The sequence below is a fragment of the Natator depressus genome, chromosome 20 (assembly GCF_965152275.1).
Source record: "Natator depressus isolate rNatDep1 chromosome 20, rNatDep2.hap1, whole genome shotgun sequence".
Classification (NCBI taxonomy): domain Eukaryota; kingdom Metazoa; phylum Chordata; order Testudines; family Cheloniidae; genus Natator; species Natator depressus.
The window spans coordinates 1,467,862-1,489,673 of record NC_134253.1 but is presented as its reverse complement, the minus strand read 5'-3'; the positions used below and the strand labels follow the sequence as shown (position 1 = coordinate 1,489,673).

The window sequence follows — 21,812 nt, the reverse complement described above, 5'->3', positions numbered from 1 at the left end:
CCCAGCTGCTCTCAGCCCTGCTGCTGCAGGCCCAGCTCTGGTGACTGAACTGCGTCTACACTAGGGCTCGTACCGGCCTTGCTGGGGCAGTGAAAAACCCACCCCACTCGCTGGCAAATGGTCAGAGCAGCCCTGGGGCAAAGGGGCCCTGCCTCGCTTCACCGGCTCCTGGGGCAGGTGCATCCACAGCGGGGGCTTGCTGCACCAGGGCAGGTAAATGGCACAACTTTTACGTGCAGATGAGGCCAAAGTGCCTTGGCCAAGCTCCAACTGGGAGCTGGCTCCAGGCTCCTGGGGCCCAGCCCACTGCCTCGGCAGGGCAGCACGTGGGGCCAGCAGGTCCAACCGTGGGAAGCTCCCGCCCCATCCGGAGCACCGGGTGGGTTCTGCTGGGGGCGGGGGGGGGGTGCTGCCAGCTGCAGGGGCGTGGGGGAGAGGCCAGGCCAGGCTCAAGCCCCTGGGTTTAAATGCCCCTGCCAGAGCCCAGGTGGAGGGCTTCCCCTGCCGTGGGTCCTGTGGTGTCAACTTGAGCCAGATCCGAGCTGCTGCTGCCCTGAGCTCATGTGGGGCAGGCCAGCACTGGGGGAGCAAAGTGGGGGGTGGGGGGCATGGGAGGGCAGAGATAGAAACCCCCCCCTTTCCCCCACAAGCCAGGGCAGTTGGAGTCCAGCAGCTGCCCTGGGTCCCTCCATCCTGCAGGAACATGCACTGGGGCGGTGGCTGTCACGGAGTGTGGGGGAGTCCGGGGCCTGCACCCCTCTTCCTGGGATTCACCATGACTCTCAGCCAGCCAGTAAAGCGGAAGGTTTACTGGACAATAGGAACACAGTCTAAACCAGAGCTTGTGGGTACAACCAGGACCCCTCAGTCAAGTCCTTCTGGGGGGGGCAGGGAGCTCAGACCCCAGCCCTGGGGTTCCCTGCGTTCCCCCACCCAGCACCAAACTGAAACTAAACCCCCCAGCAGGCTCCCTCCTGCAGCCTCTGTCCACATTCCCGGGCAGAGGTGTCACCTCCCCCTCCCCGGCTCAGGTGACAGGTTCTCAGGTCTCCCATCCCCAGTGAAACCCCCCTGCCACATTCCCAGGTCAACACTCCCCCCTCCCTGCTGCATCACATCTCTCCCCACTTCGAGACTGAACTGAGCGGGGTCACTGTGACCAGTGACCTGGGGAAGTTCGGGGCCCCCTCTCCGGGACAGCGCATCCGCTATCAGGTTGGCACTTCCCTTCACATGGACCACGTCCATGTCGTAATCCTGCAGGAGCAGGCTCCACCTCAGGAGCTTGGCGTTGGCTCCTTTCATCTGGTGCAGCCAGGTCAGGGGAGAGTGGTCGGTGTAGACGGTGAAGTGTCGCCCAAAGAGATAGGGCTCTAGTTTCTTGAGGGCCCACACCATGGCCAGGCACTCCTTCTCGATGGCCGCGTAGTGTTGCTCCCGGGGTAGCAACTTCTTGCTCAGGTACACGATGGGGTGTCTCTCCCCCTTTCCATCCTCCTGCATTAACACCGCCCCCAGCCCCGTGTCTGAGGCGTCAGTGAACACCACAAAGGGCTTGTCAAAGTCTGGGTTTGCCAGAACTGGGCCACTGACCAGAGCCTCCTTCAGCGCCCGGAAAGCCTCCTGGCACTGCTCGGTCCAGACCACCTTGTCTGGCTTCCCCTTCTTGCATAGCTCAGTGATGGGGTGGCGATGGCGCTAAAGCAGGGCACAAACCTCCGGTAGTATCCTGCCATCCCAATAAAGGCTTGGACCTGCTTTTTGGTGTGGGGAGCGGGCCAGTCTCTGATCACCTCCACCTTGGCCGGTTCCGGCTTTAGGCAGCCGCTCCCCACCCTATGGCCCAGGTAAGTTACTTCAGCCATCCCCACCTTGCACTTCTCCGCTTTGACAGTCAGCCCAGCCCCCTGGAGTCGGTCCAGCACTTGTCTAACCTGGGACACATGGTCCTCCCAGGTCTGGCTAAAGACACAGATGTCATCAATATACGCCACGGCAAAACTCTCCATCCCCCTCAGAAGCTGATCCACCGGGTGCTGGAAGGTGGCTGGCGCTCCCTTGAGGCCGACAGGCAGGGTCAGGAACTCATAGAGCCCCAGAGGGGTGATAAAGGCCGATTTCAGCCGGGCATCTGCATCCAGCGGCACTTGCCAGTAGCCCTTTGTAAGGTCCATGGTGGTAAGGTACCGAGCTCCTCCCAGCTTGTCTAGGAGCTCGTCCGGCCTGGGCAAGGGGTAGGCATCAGATACAGTGATGGCACTGAGCTTCCGATAGTCCACACAGAACCGGATCGACCCGTCCTTTTTGGGGACCAGCATCACTGGCAAGGCCCAAGGGCTGGCCGATGGCTGGATCACCCCCAAAGCCAACATGTCCCGGACCTCTCTTTCCAGGTCCTGAGCAGTTTTCCCTGTGACTCGGAAGGGGGAGCATCTTATCGGCGGGTGCGACCCTGTCTGCACCCGGTGGACAGTCAGATTAGTGCATCCAGGCTGGTTGGAAAACAGCTGTCGGTACGGATGCAGCACCCCCCTGACCTCGGCTTGCTGGGCAGGGGTGAGCTGATCCGAGAGGAGGATTGTTTCCAGGGGGGAACCAGCTCTGGTCCCAGGGAATAGATCTACTAAAGGGTCATCTCCCTGCTCCTCCCACTGACCACACACAGCTAACACCACATTCCCCCTGGCATAATATGGCTTCATCATATTCACATGGTACACCCGGCGGTGGTGGGCCCGGTTCGACAGCTCCACCACATAGTTTACCTCATTGAGCTGCTTGACGACCTTGAACGGGCCCTCCCAGGCGGCCTGTAGTTTGTTCTTTCTCACGGGGATGAGAACCATCACCTGATCCCCGGTGGCGTAGGCGCGGGCCCGCGCCGTGCGGTCATACCAGACCTTCTGCTTCCTCTGGGCTCTGGCCAGATTCTCCCTGGCCAGGCCCATGAGTTCAGCCAGTCTCTCTCGGAAGGTCAGGACATACTCCACCACTGACTCTCCATCGGGAGTGGCCTTCCCCTCCCACTCGTCTCTCATCAGGTCCAGGGGGCCCCTCACCCTCCTTCCATATAACAGTTCGAAAAGGCAAAAATCCGGTAGACTCCTGGGGCACCTCCCTGTACGCGAACAGCAGGTGAGGTAAGTACTTGTCCCAATCCTGCGGGTGCTGGTTCATAAAGGTTTTCAGCATCATCTTTAGCGTCCCGTTAAACCTCTCCACCAGCCCATTGGACTGGGGGTGATACGCTGTTCTGTAGCAACCTCTGCCGGGTGCGCCGGATTCCCTGGTGCCCTGCGAGGGGGATGTCATGGGCCAGGGACAGGAGCTTGCGGCGATACCTCTGGAGGACCACCAGCTGCCTCCTGATCCCACAGGACTCCCCTTCCCCTGGGGGAGCCCATTCTCGGCACAGGAACCCCTTCTCCCACAGGAACCTCTCCTGGCAGCCTCTCCTCATGGTCCGTCCCACCCTGAGGTCGGCCAGGTCCCTGAGCTTCCGCAAGGAGGGGTCTTTCCTCAACTCGGCCTGGAACTCAGCGGCTGGGGAAGGGATGGGGCCCGGTTCCCTCTCACTGGCCGGGTCTGAGGCCTCAGCCTCTCTGAGCCGTGCCCCTCGGCGCTCCCTCCCCACGAGGGTAGGGTCCTGTGCCTCCGGTGTGGTACCCTCCCCAAGGCCGGGGCGCAGTGCCCCTCGCCGGCTCTGGCTACGGGTCGCAACCAGGGCGGTCTGGGGCTTGCTTGGCCAGTCCTCTAAGTCCCCCCACATCAAAACCTCAGTGGGCAAATGGTGGTGCACCCCCACGTCCTTGGGGCCCTCCTTGGCCCCCATTTCAGGTGTACCCTTGCCACAGGCACCCTGAATGGGGTCCCGCCCACCCCCGTCAGGGTCAGGTAGGTGTTGGGCACCACCCGATCTGGGGCCACCACCTCGGCCTGGGCCAGCGTCACCTCCGCGCCCGTATCCCAGTATCCATTGACCTTCCTCCCATCCACCTCCAGGGGAACAAGGCACTCGCTCCGGAGGGACAGCCCCGCGCCCACCCTGTAAACCGGGAACCCTGAGTCCGGAGCATCCGGCCCTCTGGCGGAGCTGGCCGGGGGTACTCTTCCCTCCCGAGCAGGTGGTAAGCTGGCAGCCCCCCTTGCCTGGGCCGTCTTCCCCTCGTCCAGCTGGGTCCCTACCCAGTTAATCCTGGGTAGGTTGGGTCTGCTTAGTCTGTCCCTGAGCCTGGGGGACTGGGTCCGTACGTGGCCTCTCTGGCCACAGTGATAGCAGCTCAGGTCACGTTGGTCCCCTCGAGCGGGTCGGAGGGGCCCGACGCCAGGCGTTCCCCTTGGGAGGGGGTTCTCCCTATTTCCCCGCTGGGAGGTCCCAGGGTGACTCTCTCTCTGCATCCGGGGGGGCCTGTTCTTTTGGGACTCCTCCCGGCTACCCCCTGACCGACTGTTCACAAACTCGTCGGCCAGCTGCCCTGCATGCTGGGGGTTCTCGAGCTTTTTGTCCACCAGCCACAGCCTCAGGTCGGAAGGGCACTGTTCATACAGGTGCTCCAGTACGATGAGGTCAAGCAGGTCCTCTTTAGCTTGGGCCCCCGCTGTCCACTTGCGGGCACATCCCTGCATCCGGTGGACCAGTTGTAGGTAGGTGACCTCAGGCGTTTTACGCTGACTCCGGAACCTTCTCCGGTACATCTCGGGGGCCAGCCCAACTCACGGAGCAGGGCCTGTTTGAACAGTTCATAGTCCCCTGCCTCCGCCCCTGTCATCCGGCTGTAAACCTCCACGGCTTTGGGGTCCAGTAAGGGGGTGAGAAACTGGAGCCTGTCTGCAGGGTCAACCTTGTGCATCTCGCAGGCATTCTCAAAGGCCATCAGGAAGCTATCTATGTCCTCCCCCTCCTTCCGCTGGGCCAGGAAGCACTTATCAAAGCTCCTTGCAGTCTTGGGTCCCCCCTCACTCACCGCAGCTGGGGCCCCACTGCTCCTCAGCCTGGCCAGCTCCAGTTCATGCTGTCTCTGTTTCTCCTTCTCCTGACGTTCCCTCTCCTTCTCCTGACGCTCCCTCTCCTTCTCCTCCTGCTCATGTTGACGTTGTTTCTCCTCATGTTGTTTCTCCTCATGTTGACGTTGTTTTTCATGATCCTCCAGCTCCCGCATTTTCCTCTCCCTCTCCCATTCCAGCCGCATCCGCTCCAGGGATGGGGAGCTCCGCTGGGAGGATCCCCTGCTGGCTGCCGGGGTCAGGGTGCCCTCGGTATTCGCTGGGCTTCCCCCAACCCCTCCCCCAGGCATAGGTAGGAAGGGTCTCGGGATGTCCTCGGCACCAGTCTGACCCCTCCCAGCCCGGTCAGGCCCCAGGGCCCACGCTGCGTCCCCCGGGCGGCTTCCCTCAGGGACAGGGATCGGGTCATCCAAGCGATCCCTCTCCTCCAACTGGGCAATCAGCTGTTCCTTGATGAACCTCCCAGTGCGCAGCCCCCTCTGCCTGCACAGCTCCACCAGGTCGCTCTTAAGGCGTTTAGCGTACATCTCCCGGCTGGCCACTCGCAGGCCGGGCAGCTGTCCACGGTTTCCAGGAAAAACCCCTCGTGTGCCAGTCCTTCTTGAGGTCACCACCTCTTTGCCAGGGTCGAGCTGCAGACTCCTCCGCCCCTGGGACCGCTCGCTGCAATCCCCCGGGGGACCCTGTTACTGCAAAAGTCCTTCTCTCTGGTCACACACTCCCAGGGGTTAACTGCCCCCTGAAACCGTCTCTCTCTGAATCTTCAGCATTCCTGGTCCCCATCAATCCCCCTTCATTTTACTGTTCCCCAGTCACTTTCTGCAGGAAGCGCCGTCCACGGGGTGCAGTAGATCCCACTTCTGCCACCAGTTGTCACGGAGTGTGGAGGAGTCCAGGCCCTGCACCCCTCTTCCTGTGATTCACTGAGACTCTCAGCCAGCCAGTAAAATGGGAGGTTTATTGGACAATAGGAACACAGTCTAAAACAGAGCTTGTGGGTACAACCAGGACCCCTCAGTCAAGTCCTTCTGGGGGGCAGGGAGCTTAGACCCCAGCCCTGGGGTTCCCGGCGTTCCACCACCCAGCCCCGAACTGAAACTAACCCCCACCCCCCCCCCCCGCCCCCAGCAGGCTCCCTCCTGCAGCCTCTGTCCACATTCCTGGGCAGAGGTGTTACCTCCCCCTCCCCCTCCCCGGCTCAGGTGACAGGCTCTCAGGTCTCCCATCCCCAGTGAAACTCCCCTGCCACATTCCCAGGCCAACGCTCCCCCCTCCCCGCTGAGTCACAGTGGCCAGGAGCACCAGGCCTGAGCCCTGCTAGTCTGACTCAAGGAGCATTGTGCCCCATGGGGTAAGTGATGGGGGAATGGGGGTGGGTGGGGCTGGCTCTTCACTCAGGGGCTGGGGTTTCAGCCCAGGGTGCTGGGGAGGGAACGCTGGGTGGGGGGTTCAGGGGTGTCAAATGCCTGGGGCCTGGGCAGGGGGACACATCTGTAGGGTCTGCCAATCAGTCCCCCCCACTCAATGCTCCCCAGATCTATTGCTGCCCCTCAAAATCCCCAGTGCCCTAAGCAGATGGTTAGAGCGGGGAACCAGGAGCCAGGACTCCTGGGTTCTATCCCCAGCTCTGGGAGGGGAGTGGGGTCTAGGGGGCTGGGAGCCAGGACTCCTGGGTTCTATCCCCGGCTCTGGGAGGGCAGTGGGGTGGTGGGGGCTGGGACCTGGGAGCCAGGACTCCTGGGTTCCATCCCCGGCTCTGGGAGGGGAGGGGGGTCGTGGGGGCTGGGAGCCGGGACGCCTCCTTTGCTGCTGGCACTTTAGAATAAGCCCTGGCTGCAGCAGCTGCGAGGTGACAGGGCCCAATCCTGTGTCCCACGGGGAGCAGCCTTTGCTCAGGCGTCTGCTGGGGCCCTACAGCCGGAGCCTCCCCCTCCCCGCTCCCGGGCTGGAGGCTGGTGCCGGTTTCCCACCAGCCCATCCATCTCACATTGTCTCTGGGCAGGGGAGGGGCCCCAGCCCCGAGCCCCCCAGCCCCCGTAATCCCATTGCAGCCTCACGGCCCGAGCCGCCAGCCCGTCTTCGCCACAGCACAGCAACGGGGCCTGGTATGTGGGTGCAGGTGGCGGGGCCGCGGCCGGGAATGACAGGCGTGGCCCAGACAATGGGAGCAGCGTCCAGGCGGGGGAATAGCTGGCGTGCCGATCCCGTCGCCCTGGGAGCCAGCCCCACAGCCCAGCCCACGCTCTGTCCCCCCGCGGCGCCTTGTGCTGCTGGGTGGCCCCACACCCCCATGCCGCAGGGAGACCGGCAGGCTCCCAGCCAGCCCCACCCAGCCGGTCGCTGCTCTGCCCGGCAAAGGCCACGTCCACAGGCCGGAGCATGAGCCCTCAGCCGAGCCGGCTCCTCAGCCCAGCCCATTGTCACGGACTCACATGGTGCCCACTCAGCCCCGTGCGGTCCGTGGGGGGTGCCCCTTTCAGTGAGACAGCCCTTCTCCCCGGGGGGCCACACTCTCTCGGGGTTAAGCCCCTCCACCTCCTGGAGCCGCACCTCTCGGAGCCTTAGCACACCTGTTTCTCGCCGTGGGCTCCCTCAGGGAGTCACCTCACTCTGGACCCCAGGGGCCTCCATCCCCCCGAAGGGGATGATGCAACCCTGTTCTCTAGACCAGAGCGACTCTCGGCCAGCGTAAAATAGGAAGGTTTATTGAGCATTGAACCCAGCACAGGAAACTCTCCGGGCCTCAGGCCTGGCCTCCCTCAGCACAGCACATCCCAGTCTCCCCTGCACCCAGGGGGGCTCTGCCTGCTCCCTCCCTCCAGCCCAGAGCCCCCCTGCTTCCCAGCTGGGCATCTGATGGCACCGGCCCCAAGCCCGCCTCTGTCCATTGTCTTCTCTCCAGGTAAACAGGGCGTAAACAGGGTCACCTGGGCCCCCTCTCCTCTCTTTACAGCCCATTGTCCTCCCACTGGCCAGACCCGGCAGGGACTCCTGAGCTGGGCCTCTGGTCACCAGTCGCTGGGGGTCTCTGTTCTCCACGCCAATGGCTGGGGTCCCAAGTTCCCTCCCCGGTCCTCTGTGACAACAAACTCCCTCTCCCCTCACCTCGTTAAACCCGTAGCACCTAGGGAAACTGAGTCCCACCCCCTCTGCATGCAAACCATAGGAAAACCAAGAAAATCCCCCATAGGAAACAAGGAAAAACAAGAAACCCCCCACTGCGTCACACAGCCCCACGTTCCAGGCAGTGCCCAGCGTGGGAGCCTGGCACTGCTGAGCGGGACAACTGGGGCTGCGGGGCTGTTCCTGGTGAGAGGGGCAGCTGGAAACGTTTGTACAGCTCCTGGTGCCCCCCTGAGTAGGGCCCTGGGCGCTGCCCCTGCACAGAGTGAACGCAGGCTGCGCAGCCCCATCAGAGCACACGCTGGGCCCGACACGCTGGCCACGCCAGGGTCCCTCAGACCCGGCAGCTCATGGTGGCTGGGGGTGACTGTTACCGAGTGTGTGAGCCCATCCCACCCCTTGTGTGGCCACAGTCCAAGCGGGGCAGAGGGTCCTTCTCCAGACAGGAACAGCCAGCGTGACCATATCCACGCCGAGCTGTGTCCACAGTGGGCAGCTTGGCCCCCTTTAGCTAGTCCAGCGTTCTTCAAGCTGGCCCACGGCTGTGTGGCATCAGGCCTTGGCTCAGCGAGGCCCCATCTCTCAAGGGCACCGTTAAGTCACCAAATGGGCGGATGTGCACTCTGGTGGGGCTGGACCCCTGGCCCAGGCGTGGGCCCTACTGGGCCAGACCCACACGCTGCAACATCTCACACACTCTAGGGCCTGTTCCGCACACCAGAGAGACGGAGAGCCCCCCCCGGCCCTGGCCCTGCAGGTGACGGGACCCGCCTCTCGCCAGCCCTGCCAGCTGGGGCTGTGTGCGCAGTGGAAATGGACTGACCACTGGGACCCAGCTCAACCACACCGGCACCAGGCCTTCCTTTCTGGTGGGGGATTTCTCCCCTCAGACTCCGAGCTCTTCCGGTAGCATCTGGGGGGCCCGGCTGAGCTCAGGGGCCCCGTCGCGCCATGAGTTGCCCGGACACAGTGTGAGATGCTGTCCCTGCCTCCAACCAGCCCTGGGACGCAGGAGGGAGCGTTAGCCCCATCACGGAGGAGAAGCTGAGTCCCACGGGACAGCAGTATGGCCAAGGACTTACCCCGGTGTTCTGGGCACCAAGCACTAGCTCGTGCCCCCCTTCTGCAGCTGCTGGGTGCTCAGGGCAGGGAGCCGGGCGCCCAAAACACAGTTAGGGTCAGGGGCCTTAAACATGCAGTTAGGTTGACGGTGTCTCTGGCAAGTCAAATCCTCAGCAAGCTTTCAATGCCCTGTTTGCAGCAGTGCCCTGTCCAGGCCGGCGGAGATGCTGATGCTGCGAGCGTCCTCCCAGCAGTGCCCTAGGAACGCCAGCTGTAGGGGGCGGATGGAAAGGGAGGAATTTCTGATGATTTGCTGCCACCTACCGGTGCTGGGAGCTTGGTGCCCTTAACGCTCAGCCTGCCCCAGACGCTCTGCTCCAGCTCACTTCCGCCCTCCAAGGCTGGGAGGTGCTTGGGGGTGGGGGGAGAGCCAGCATGTAACCCCCAATTCTAATAATTTGAAAGCTGTTTCTGTGAGAAATATAAGACACACAGAGTGTCACTCACAGAGAACCCAGGAGTCCTGGTGCCCAAGCCCCCCTCCCCCCCCCCTGCTCTAACCACTAGACCCCACTCCTCTCTCAGAGCAGGGCTCAGAACCCAGCAGGCTGGTCTCACTAAGGGAGGTCAGGGTCCAGCCCTCCTGTTACTCTCTCCTGAGGGCCTGCTTGGGGGTAACTGACTCCCCAGGTGGCCACTTCCTGGTTAATTGGCAAATGAGCCCCTGGAGCTGGGTGACCAGAGGATCGTTAGGGGGCCTGCTGCCAAGGCAAAGCTGTTTCTAGACACATGTCTCTCCTAGGCCTAGTCCATGCTCAAAGATTAGGTCGGTAGAGGCCCCTGGTGTAGCTCCAGCCAGGCTGGTGGAAGAATTTCTATCGCTGCTCAGAGCGGTGGGCTACCTACGCGGATGGAAACACCCCTTTTGCCACTCCAGGACGCAGCGGTGCTGCAGCGGTCGTGCCCAAAGCTTAGCTGTGGCCGCGGAAAGAAGGTGCTGTGCCCCGCGGAGCAGGGGCCCTGGACGGTGCACACCTAGATTCCTGCACGGAGAACACCAGGGAGGCCTGTTCCCAGCAAAGGGCGCTTGCTTAGAAACAGTGGCAGGATGCCCAGGCTGGCAGGAGCTATGGGCTGTCCTGGAGAACAGCTGCAGCTGGCAGGTCTCCGCAGACAGCTGGCGCGGGAGCAGGATTCTGACCAGCTGGTGGCAAGAGACTGGAGTCCGGGGAAGGGAGCTGAGCTGAGCAGACCCTGCTGGTGAAGGGCCAGGGACTGACTCTGTCTCCCTGCGAGGATGAAGGTCTTTTGTTTGTTCTTCGTTGGCCATTTCCAGTTTGTGAAGGAGACCCCACCAAAGGGGATGCACTTCGATACCTGAAAACCTGCTTGGACTTGTTTATTTTATTTTATTTTTCTGGTTTGAACCCTTTACTGGGACATGCGAGCCATTCACACCATCTTGGTAGCCTGGGTTCTCTTCGTCTTCACCACCACTGGCTTCTGGCTCCGCAGGATGGCGCTGCGTGGGCAGAGCAGCCAGGCACAGCTCCTTGCAGTAGTTCTTGCGGATGATACCCTGGGTGGAGGGCAGTCAAGATAGGGCTGCTGGGTGCCCTGCCTGGCCACAAGGGGGTGCTCTGGGACAGCCTGCCTGCACCCGGGCCGCTGCCCTGTGCCGTACTGCCAGGGCTCGGCCCCGAAGCACACGTGAGATTTAACGCGCAATAAACGCGGGGTCTCTGTCCTCACGGCCCGCTCGCTGGGCCCGCAGGGTTCACGTAGCCCAGCTCTGTTCAGCTGACCATCAACTTCGACAAAACCAAAGGTGGCAGAGGCCGGGAACTGGGGCTTTCAGAGAAACGGCACCTGCCGGGAGCCTGGTGATCCCATGGCCGGGGTCAGCAACGCTGTCGCTCCGACTACCAGCCCCGCTCCCGCCGTGACCGAGACGCTGCTTCTCGTACGGCAAAGGGGGCTCGTGCGTCTTCTCCCTCGGAAACCAAACCCCTGCTTTCTGCTCCCTGCCCTGCCCTTCGCCGAGCCCAGGGGCCAAAGCCATGGAGTTAGCGCAGCTGGGCAACTCAACGGGAACCCTCCCTACCACCCATCACCACCCTGCTGTAAGCCCAGGCTACCCAAAGCCTGACGCTGGCAGCTGGGTCTGTGCCAGGGATGCAGGGCGTGGCTGGGGCAGTAACGCCCTGTTACTCTCAGTGGAGGGGGGTTCCCTGCTGGTTTGGTGGGAGCAGTGGGTGCTGAGCACTCTGGAAGAGGCTTTGCACCTTGTGTAGCTGTTTGTACCTGGGTAAAGTGTATGTCGGGTTGGGGGGGGGAGAGCTGCCCTGGGGGAGGAGGAAGGGGGACGTGGTCGCACCGCACCCCGTCCCGGCCTCCTCCTGAACCGTCACCACCCCACTCCCCGGCTCTGTGCCAGCTAATGCTGTGGGTGGGGAGCCCCCAGAGAACCGCCTTCGCCAGAGAGCCCGCGCCATGCCGGAGCGTGGCCGCCAACACGGAGTATGGCTGAGTTACACCTGCTGGGGATCTGGCCCCATTGGCACCAAAGGAGCGAGGGTGATTTACACCCGCCCTGTAGTTTTGGCCCTAAATGCAGGTTTTGCAGACGACCCGGGAATCCCCCACCCTGCGAAGAGAGTCTATAAGGTGGGCACTGCCCCCCCCCCACCTGACTCCCATCAGGCGAGCGCTGGGCCGAGGGGCTTTGCTGAGGGGTGGTCTGTGACCCCCGCCCCCTCAGGCACTGCTCCCAGTAGGCAGGGCCCGGCCTAGCCAGCTCCAGGCAGGTCCGAAAGGGCTGAAGCCCCAGGCTGCCGCCTGGAACTAGGGCCCCCCCAGGGGAAACCTGGGGTTTTCTCCCCGGGGAGTTTGCTGTGGAACCTGGGGCTGTGCCCCCCCCCACCCCCAGGGCTCACTCGCAAATAGGGGGGTGCAGCCTCCTTCTAGAAACACGTGCGTGTGTTAGGTGAGCCAGGTGTGTGTGTGTTAGGTGTGTGTGTGCCAGGTCTGCGTGTGTTAGGTGAGCCAGGTGTTCGTGTGCCAGACGTGTGTGTGTGTAAGTGTGCCAGACGTGTGTGTCAGGTGAGCCAGGTGTGCGTGTGTGTGTGAGTGTGCCAGGCGTGCATGTGTTGTGTGTGTCTGGCTCCGCATGCTCACAACTCCCGCCCCACGCAGTGGCCCCGAGTTTGGAGCCAGACCCCCCCAAGGTGTCTTGCTGCCTGGCCTCGCCCCAGGGCTCCTGTGTGGCCCTGACTCCGGGGCCCGACGCCAGGGTGAGGGCCGGGACTAGCGGGTGTGTTGACATTCCACGTCAGTGTTAGTGCGCGGGGGGGGCGGCCTCAACTCGCACGTGTCCCTGAGCCGGGCCGGGGGCGGAGCTGCCGGGGGGCCATGAAGTCCCCGGCCTGGGAAGGCACCAGGCGGCGCTAGCGGCCCCCCACACACACTCCGCGGCCCGGCGGCTCCCGGGCAGGCTCCGCGCTGACCATGCTGCTGCGCCCCCTGGCCGCCCTCCTGCTGGTGCTGCTGGGGCGCGGGGCGCGGGGGAGAGCGGCGGGGACACCCCGCCCCGCGCGCCGCAGCTGGAGACCCTGGTGAGGGAGCGGGGTGCGGTGCGGGGCGCTGCGGGGCGCTGGGCTCGTGTCTGAGCCCGCGGGGTGCGGGAGAGACGGGGGGACCCCGGGGCCGGAGCTGTGACCCCCCCATTTTGCGCTCGCCCCGCAGGTGGCGCCCCCCGAGGACTGCGCGGCGCGCTCGGCGCTGGGGGACACGGTTCAGATTCACTACACGGTAAGGGGGGGGCGCGGGGGAGCCGCAGGACACGTCAGCACGGGGGGGGGCGGCTCCTCCCTCCCGGGGCGGGGCCGGCCGCGGGAGGGCGCCGCCGAGCTCCACACGTGGCGGTGCCGGGGTCCCCGGGGGGGGGGGGGGGATGTGACTGAGCCCCTCCCCCTCCCGACTGGGGCAGGGGAAGTGAACGACCCCCGTCTCCAGGACATGGCGGAGGGGGGTGGCGGGAGTGCCCCTGTGCCGGGGGGGGACAGTACGCCTGTGTCTTGGCGGGGGGGACAACAGTGCCCCCGTGTCGGGGGGGGGTTCTGCAAGTTGTGCCCCCTTCCCAGGAGCGGCAGAAGGCAGAACTCCAGCCCTTCTGCCACCCTTTGCCACATCTGCACCCGCCCTGCTGTGCCCGCTCGTCCCCGCTGCCCCCCGGGATGCCCCCCTGCCTAGGGATGGTGCCGGTGTCTCCGGGGCAGGGCCCTTTGTGTGCGTCTCAGGGGTTCAGCAGCTTCCCCGCCAGGGCCCTGTGCCCCCGCTGGCCCTGGCCTGGCGGCGGGGTGCCCGGGCTGGGGGCTACCCGCGTGTGTCAATGTCCCCCCGCAGGGCAGCCTGGAGGATGGGCGGATCATCGACACCTCGCTCTCGCGGGACCCCTGCAGGTGGAGCTGGGGAAAAGACAAGTGATCCCTGGTACGTTGGCCTGGGCCCCGATGGGCCTCCAGAGATCTGGGCTCTGTTCCTGCCTTTGCCATCAACTGCGTGCGTGCCCTTGGCCGAGTCACTTAAACTCTTTGGGCCTTTTCCCCCACCTGCGAGAAGCCATGCCCGGCTCCTGCCCTTTGCCATGTCTGCACAGAGCCGGAGCTCCTGGGGCCGGGAGTTTGTCTCCATTTGTGCGGATGCAGCACCTGGCGTGACGGGCCCCCTCCCCCTCTCAGTCAGGGCCTGTGCAGTGATAGGGGCCCCCTGATCTTGATCCGGTCCTGTGCAGTGATTCCCCTCCCACCCCGATCTTGGTGCGGCCTGTGCAGTGCCCAGCAAGATGGGGGCCCCTGCTCTCAGTCAGGGCATGTACAGCACCCGGCGCGCCAGGGGCCTCTAGGCACTACTGGCATACTAATTGCGGTAGAAGGTGCAGGAGTCTCTTCTGGCTGGTCTCTGTTGGCGTCTGCTGGAAGGATCAGGTGCCCCCCGAGCCCCCTGCACTGATCCGATCCAGCTGCCCCCTGGAACGCACTGACATGTTCCCCTGCCTGGCCTCTCCGCAGCCATGCAGTGAGTCTGTGAAGGGGCCACTGGCCCTTGCTCTGGTGTTTGCATGACAGAATCTCTCTCCCCCACCCAAGTCCAGCCCTTGTTGACGTTCAGCAGGGTCTGGGGGTGCCTGGGGGGGAGTACTGGGAATTCCCCGGCTTGGCCCGGGCTCCGATTGGGAGGCTTCTCTCGTTAGCCGGCGGAATGATCAGAACCTTCCAGACCCCTGGCTCCCACTTCCTGGCACTCCGGCCCGCGCTGTCACTGCCTCATTGTTGCAGCTTTCGGTGGCTTAACCCCTGGTGCCATGAGCCTGCCGGAGCTCAGCGGGGTCGGGGGCTTGGAAGGGAGGCCTCCTGGGACAGGGGGTGGGAAGATGAGCAATCCCAAAGTGGCCCTGTCATCCAGGAGGGTGGGAAGCCTTTCAGAGAATCCCCCTGATCTGTGTCTCTTCTTCTGTGGTTTTTCCCTCCTCCCAGGCTTGGAGCAAAGCTTGCTAGACATGTGCGTTGGGTAAGTGAGGCTCTGGCTTGCTAGCAAGAGTGGTGTGGCTGGGGAGAGGCATCCTGGGTCAGTGCTCTCCGCCAAAGCAATAGACAAGATGGGGATCCTTGGCACTCCCCTTCTGCTCCCAGTATGGGGCTTCCCATGGGGCTGGATCAGCAGAGTGGGGAGGGGCTGGAGACACAAACATGGTAAAAATCAGGTCAGAGCCTAGGTGGGGGGCCCAGCTCTTTGCTGCATCTGCATTTTCTCTCCAGGGAAGCTGGGCCTGGGGCCTGGCTGTTGGTGTGTGCTCATCTCCTGGAGCAGGAAGGGGCTCTCTGCCTGCCCGCTGGGCTGGGCTGCCCGCTGGGGGCAGGGGCGAGGAGCTCCCTTCATGCGGACTGGGATTCTGCAGCCAGGTGCACCTGGTTGGGATTTAGCCACAGGCCTGCAAGCACTCGGAGATGAGCATTCGGCTCTGACACTAGACCACCCAGGGCTGGATCGGGTCAGGGGCTGGATGTGAAACCTCGCAGGAAGCTGCTCTCAGTCACTGAGCCAGTGCCCCCCAACCACCTGCTGCTGGACATGCTGCCTTGGAGAGGAGGCCCGAACGCGTTCTGTTTATTCGAACACCTCCAGGCTCATCTCCTCAGACACGGGCTGGTACCCTCAGCATCCTGCCCACCGCTCAGCTCTGTCGGTTACGTTCTACCCATGCCCAATTTCAGTTTGATGTGGCATTAGGCACTTCTGGTCCTGTGCTGTGGTCGCACTTCCCTGCTGGATGGGGTGCCTTGGGCAGGGGATGCTGCGTGCGAACGGCAGGGCTGTGGCTATGCTGCCAAAGGGCAGAAGGTTGGGCCCTCGCTCTGATGTGCCTCTCCCTCTGCCTGGCAGGGAGAAGCGGAGGGTGATCATCCCGCCTCAGCTGGCTTACGGCAAGCGAGGATCCCCGCCTGCTGTCCCAGGTAACTGCCGCCTCCTTGTCTACCCAGCCTCGCTGGACGTGGGAACTTCCTTCATCCGGCCTGAGTCTCAGAGCCATGCCCTGGTGTCCCCCCGCCCCCCCCCCCCCCGCCTCCAGGACAGAGAGCACTAGGCTGCTATTAGGTCCCCCCAGCTCTCTGGTTACCCAGCAACACCTGCTACAGATTCTGCTCCCTGGTGAATTCAGTGCCAGGCTGATGGACAGCCCCGGAGCTGGACCTTGTGCCCCGCCCCGGCCCGCCAAGGAGCGAGGGAGCTTCGGCTCTGTAGCCCTTCAGTCCTTGGCCTGCCTGGAGAGGCTGCCAGAGCTGACGTGGCAGAGCTGGGACTCCCCAGAGCTGCAGCTGCCTCTGGTTTGCTCTGGGCGGGGCAGCGTGCGGGTGCCCTGCTCCGGGGGGAGCAGCGCTGTTTGGTGCCCTCCCAGGAGCTTGGGCAGTGACCACATGCCCTGTGCCAGGACCACTCCACCTCTGCCATGTGTGCGGGGGAGCCCAGCTCAGCTGTGCCCCCTCTCTCCCCAGCCGACGCTGTGCTGCAGTTCGACGTGGAGCTGTTTGGCCTCTCCCGGGCCAGCTACTGGCAGAAGCTGGCGAATGACGTGCTGCCCCTGCTCTGCATCGGGCTGATCCCGGCTCTGCTGGGCCTGATTGGCTACCACCTCTACCACAAGGCCAGCAGCTCCCGGGGGGGCAAGAAGAGGCTCAAGGAGGAGAAGAGAAACAAGGCCAAAAAGAAATAAACCTCCCCTCCCCACAGTCAGCACCTGCTCTGTGTCTGCTTTTGTCAGGGTCCCTGGGGAAGAGGGTGTGGGGGAAGCCCTTTGGTCCCCTCCTGAAGGGGGGCTGGAGCAGCAGGACCAGCTTGAACCCTGCAGGGCAAGGCTGGGGCCAAGCCAGCTCCCACGACTCAGACAGGGCAGGAGAGTGAAGGCATCCTGCTCACAGTGGCCACCTGCTTGCCCTTTCCCAGGATCAGGCAATCCCAGGGCTGTGCTTCCCTGGGGCAGGGCCTGGCCTGGAAGCTGCAGAGCTGCACCAGGGTTACCAGCCTGCCTTGGCAACGCTGGGGTAGAGCCATGTGCCTGGATGGCCCTCGGCTCCCCTACACTTCCCTGTCAGGCGTCACCACTGCGATCAGTTCAACCCTTTAATGGCAGCTTCCTATGGGCATGGAGTTTCCCCAGCAAGTGGGACAGCACCGCTGGGAAGCGCTCGCCGCTCCTCACGGCCGACTCTCCCAGCTGCACGCACCAGGCACGAGCTGCCGCAGAGCGCAGTTCCCGGCGTGGCCTGGGCTGGGCAGGTGGGCGGCTCACATGATGTGTGGCACCTCGTGGGCAGCCTCGATGACATTGTGAAGGGGCCGTTTGCAGTGGGCTCTGCCAGCGGGCCCAGGCGCATGGGGCTTGTGGTTGAGGATGAGCAGTGGGTTGAGCTGGCCGAGCACCTCATCGCTCACCGAGATCCCGTCCAGGTACTGCTTGAGGAGCAGGCGCAGCTTCTGGTTCTCCTGGCGCAGCACTGCCTTCTCCCGCTCCAGAGACAGCTGCTCCAGCTTCACCTTATTGTACCTTTGCCAGAAGTGCTCCAGGCCCAGGTAGTCCTGCATCAGCTGCAGTTGGAAAGGGCAGAGGGGAGTTGAGGGGGGGCAGCGCTGGTTTGGGGAAGCTCCCACAACGCACCCCATCTAGTTCTGCTTGTCCCCTCAATTAAAGAGTGCACAGTTCTCAGCAACCTTCTCCCCAGCCACCTGGTATGGCACACGCTCTCCACCTACTATGCCAGCCTGCCCTTAGTGCCCCCAGCATCTGGGCCCCCGCCCTCCTTTCAGCACCCTGATGGGGAGGAGGGCTCCAGGACCAGGCCAAATACTTTCACCCCTTACCCGGGCCAGCTGCTCCCCAGGCTTCTCCAGGGAGACTTGCTCCACCTCCTCCTCCCTGCTCAGCGAGGAGGCGTAGAATGGCAGCACCTTCTCCTCCTCGGTCTCCAGCTTCCGACACATCTCAGCCAGCCTCAGGGTGAGCTCTGCCTGTGGGGCAAGCGAGGCCTTAGCTAGCCGGTTGGGGACAGCTCGGCGAGCAGTGGAGAACGGCTGCATGCTCTGGACACCAGGAAGGGACGCTTTTCCTGGGGGATGCTGGACTGTGTTGACAACCCAAAGGGATGGCAGGAGAAGTGTTTCCCTGGGGCCAGGAAGGGACAATGGGTTTGGGGGAAGCCAGTCTCCCATGAGCCGGGCCGCAGGGCTGGGACTTGTCTGCTGTCTGTCCTGGACAGAGGCAGCTGTGAGCTGCATTTGGCCAGTGCTACTCCAGGTATGCATGGGAGGGTAGGACAGAGGCCTCTCCTGCAGGGTTAAGGGAACTCCGGCCTTTACCTTTTCTATGATGCCCCTTAGCTTCTTCAGGGCAGTGCTGCTCTCCAGGGTGAGCTTGGCCAGGTTGCTCCTGGCCTTGGCCCTGGTCCGGTTCATCTGGCTCTTGAGCTTCTGCAGCTGCTTGAGCACGACCTCCTTCTCTCTCGCACGTGCCGGTTCTGCCTCCTCGGCCTCCCGCATGTGTGCCGCGATCTTGCCCTTCAGGATGCCAATGGAGTCCTGGCAGGGAAATGGCGCCCGGAGCAGTCAGTGAGGAGCTCAGCACACAGGGAATCCCATGACCCCCCAAGAAGGCCTGTTCCCTACAGCCAGGGTTTGGGGTGGGGCAGCCTCACTGACCTGAATTTTCAGCAGCTTCTTCATCTGCATCTCAATCTCCTTGGAGCTCTTCTCATCCTTCAGCTTGAGGGCCTCAAATGCAATCTTCCGGTCCTCTGTTGCCTCGGTGTAGTTCTTCAGCGCTTGCCTGGAACCGCTTCCACAGCTCCTCCACTGTGCCCTCCAGCTGCACACGCAGATAGTGCTTCTCCTCTAGGTTCTGCGGGGAGACGTATGTTAGCTCCTCAGCCACCCTGAGCCACCAGCTTCCCCTCCCTTGACTCCCCAGGCCAGGCATGCCTGCAGAGCCCACCCCAAGGGCAGGAACCCAAACCTCAGGAGGGGAGCTCCCCGCCTCTGGTCCCACTGGGACTGGGCAGCAGCCCTAAGCTGGTAGTGGGAAGGACCTTGTGGTAGAGATGGACTCTTGCCCATACCCTGTGCCTTAGCAAGCCCTGCACACATAAGAGTGTGAAGAGGAGGGGCTCCTCACCAGAGTCAGCCACCAGCTGCTGGCTGAAGAACCAGAGGAAGGCTGGTGTCACCAAGCCCCTCCCCTGCCCCAGGCTGGCATGGAGCAGCCTCAGGCTGGCATGGAGCAGCCTCAGCCCAGACCTTGTTCTTGACGTCATCCCTGGTGCTCTGGAAGTCCAGCTTGGCCTCGTACTCGCTCTCACTGAAGTTCTGCTCCAGGGCCAGCAGCACGTCCTGCAGGTAGCGGCTCTCCTTGTCATGGTGCTCGATGATCATCCTCCTGGGAAGCCGCAGGTGAGCCGCCAGGGCTGAGCCAGCATGGCACGCGGAGGGGAAGGGAGAGCAGCTGATGGTCCTTGGAGCTGATGGCTACGCAGAGAGCTTTGGGGAGCTGCTCCACAGTGGGGCTGCAGCTGGGGCTTAGCACAAGAGCCTCGTGGCCAGGGATGAGGGCTCATGGCTCTGGGGCACCATCAAGCTGCCTCCCCATCCCTGTGTTTATCACCTGCCTGCCTGTGTCCTCCCCCAAAGCAGGCAATCCTTCCCCTGCCCCGGTACCTTTCTGTCTCAAACTCTTCTTCAGGGCCTCCAGCTCAGTGTTGTAATCCTCATCCAGGTACCCGAGGCGGCACCGCTGGAGCTGCAGCAACTGGTCGATGTTGTGCAGGTGGCTGCACAGGGCATGAGTGTACTGCGCCTCTGCCTCAGACAGGTCCCTGGCCAGCGACTGTACGGACGACAGAGAACGCTTGGGCACTGCAGCGCCGGCCCCAGAGCCTCCGAGTGCAGCTACCCCAGCGAGCTCAGCGGCAGCAAGGGCTGCAGGGTGCATGGAACCCTGGTTTGAGGGTGTTCGCTCTCCTGCAGCACTTCCTCCCTTGGGGGCATTGCTAGCCACTCTTCCAGCCCCATTCATGGGCCCACAGAGCTACGCCCCCCTCCCAGCTCATCCAGCCGGGACCCCCACTGCTTACTCGGATGACACTGTCCTTGCAGTCCACCACCCGCTCAAAGGTCTGGCTCAGGATCTCGATGTCCTTGCGCAGTTCTCTGGCCTTGACTTCCCGCAGCACTGTGCGCCATTGCAGGTTGATTTTATTCATGTTGAGGGTGCTGTTATGCTCCTCCTTCGCCAGCTTGTCCTGCGGGGTGGGTCACACGGTTACAGGGGCTGGTTGGGAGCACATGCCAACCACCTACAGCGTGCTTCTCTAACTTTTCTACTGGTGACCCCTTTCACAGAGCAGTCCTCTGCGTGTAACTCCCCCTTATAAATTAAAAACACTTTTTTATAGATTTAACACCAGTATAAATGCTGGAGGCAAAGCAGGATTTGGGTAGAGGCTGACAGCTCACGACCCCCCATGTAATAATCTCGTGACCCCCTGAGGGGTCCCGACCTCCAGTTTGAGAACCCCTGACCTACAGGTATCTAACTAGCTCAAGCGGAACCTGCAGGCCAAAGCACTGTGCAAGCTCAGAGACTTCGCCATCTCCCAGCAGCGTGCGCCAGAAGGACTGACGGGGACACCCATCACGTACCACGCTGGTTCCGCGTTACGAGGGGAGAGCCCGGCTCACGCGGGAGAACGAGGCACCGGAACGACAGCTCCCTTGAGCACTGGGGGCGGGGGGGAGTGTTTCAGAAGCAAAATTGTAGGATTTTGATTTTTGGCCCCAAAGTCAACATTTTCTGTCAAATGCCTCCCCCCCCCCCCGGGGCCACTTTCCTGCCCAGCTCCAGGTTCCAGCTCGGGCCCAGGGGGCAATTGGCAGCTGGCACGAAGCTGGGATGAGCGGCCGGGCCCTGGAGCGGGGCGCCCCGCCTGCCCCCTGGGCCTCGCCTTCAGGAACTGGGTGAGCATGTCCTCCTTCTTCTTGCTCAGCTCCTCCTCCGCCAGCATCTTCTGCTGCACCAGCAGCAACCGCTCCTCCTCGCTCAGGGGGGCCGCCTTGCGCCCCTTCTTCGGCATGGCTGCTGGGCTGGGGGGAGCCCGGTGAGATGCTGCCAAGGGGGGTGCCCCCCACCCAGCACAGGACCCTCCCTCCCCCTGCAGACGGCCCCCTGCGCCCAGGGGCCCCTCCCCCTTGGTGCCCCCCACGGCCCCCTTCCCCCAGGGCCCCCTCCCTCCTTGGTGCCCCCATAGCCCCCTCCCCCCTTGGTGCCCCCCACGGCCCCCTGCCCCAGGGGCCCCCTCCCCCCAGGGCCCCCTCCCCCCTTGGTGCCCCCCACGGCTCCCTGCCCCCAGGGGCCCCCTCCCCCCACGGCCCCCTCCTCCCTTGGTGCCCCCCAGGGCCCTCTGCCCCCAGGGGCCCCCTCCCCCTTGGTGCCCCCCAGGGGCCCCCTCCCCCCATAACCCCCTGCCCCAGGGGCCCCTCCCCGCGGTACCTCTTGCTCCTCCCACCCTGCAGCAAGTCGCGTCCCCCGTCTCCTAGCAACAGCCGCTTCCGTTGGAGGGGGCGGCCCCTGAGGCACCGGCGCTGACGAGCGGCCGCTCTGGGGAAGAGGGAGGCCCCGGGCGGGAGAGAGCGGCCCCTGCGCCTGGAGGACCCGGCGGGCGCGGCGACTGCTGGGAGCGGGGGGAGGGGAGCGCAGGGGAAGGGGATTGCAGGGGAGGGGTTAGTGGGGAAGGGATAGTGGGGGGAGGGGTTGGGGAAGGGGATTGCGGGGGAGGGGTTAGTGGGGAAGGGATAGTGGGGGGAGGGGTTGGGGAAGGGGATTGCAGGGGAGGGGTTAGTGGGGGAGGGGGTTGGGGAAGGGGATTGCGGGGGAGGGGTTAGTGGGGGGAGAGGGTTGGGGAAGGGGGATTGCGGGGGAGGGGTTAGTGGGGAAGGGATAGTGGGGGGAGGGGGTTGGGGAAGGGGATTGCAGGGGAGGGGTTAGTGGGGGAGGGGGTTGGGGAAGGGGATTTCAGGGGAGC

The 21,812-nt window shown here is 63.7% G+C and overlaps 2 protein-coding genes across 2 annotated transcripts; one reads left to right on the top strand and one right to left on the bottom strand.

The window, feature by feature from the left end:
* Positions 1-12,681: 12,681 nt before the first annotated feature.
* Positions 12,682-16,473, top strand: FKBP11 (FKBP prolyl isomerase 11). Its single transcript, XM_074935216.1, is given in 8 exon segments — positions 12,682-12,748; positions 12,751-12,803; positions 12,934-12,999; positions 13,594-13,642; positions 13,645-13,680; positions 14,724-14,757; positions 15,631-15,701; positions 16,242-16,473. Coding segments are annotated over 8 exon segments (579 nt in total). The 5' UTR covers positions 12,682-12,696; the 3' UTR covers positions 16,460-16,473.
* Positions 16,474-16,853: 380 nt separating this feature from the next.
* DRC2 (dynein regulatory complex subunit 2) lies at positions 16,854-21,406 on the bottom strand. Its single transcript, XM_074935209.1, is given in 11 exon segments — positions 16,854-17,331; positions 17,605-17,751; positions 18,100-18,318; positions 18,439-18,564; positions 18,566-18,637; positions 19,033-19,171; positions 19,450-19,468; positions 19,471-19,618; positions 19,866-20,033; positions 20,736-20,874; positions 21,281-21,406. Coding segments are annotated over 10 exon segments (1,467 nt in total). The 5' UTR covers positions 20,865-20,874; positions 21,281-21,406; the 3' UTR covers positions 16,854-17,031.
* Positions 21,407-21,812: the final 406 nt, after the last annotated feature.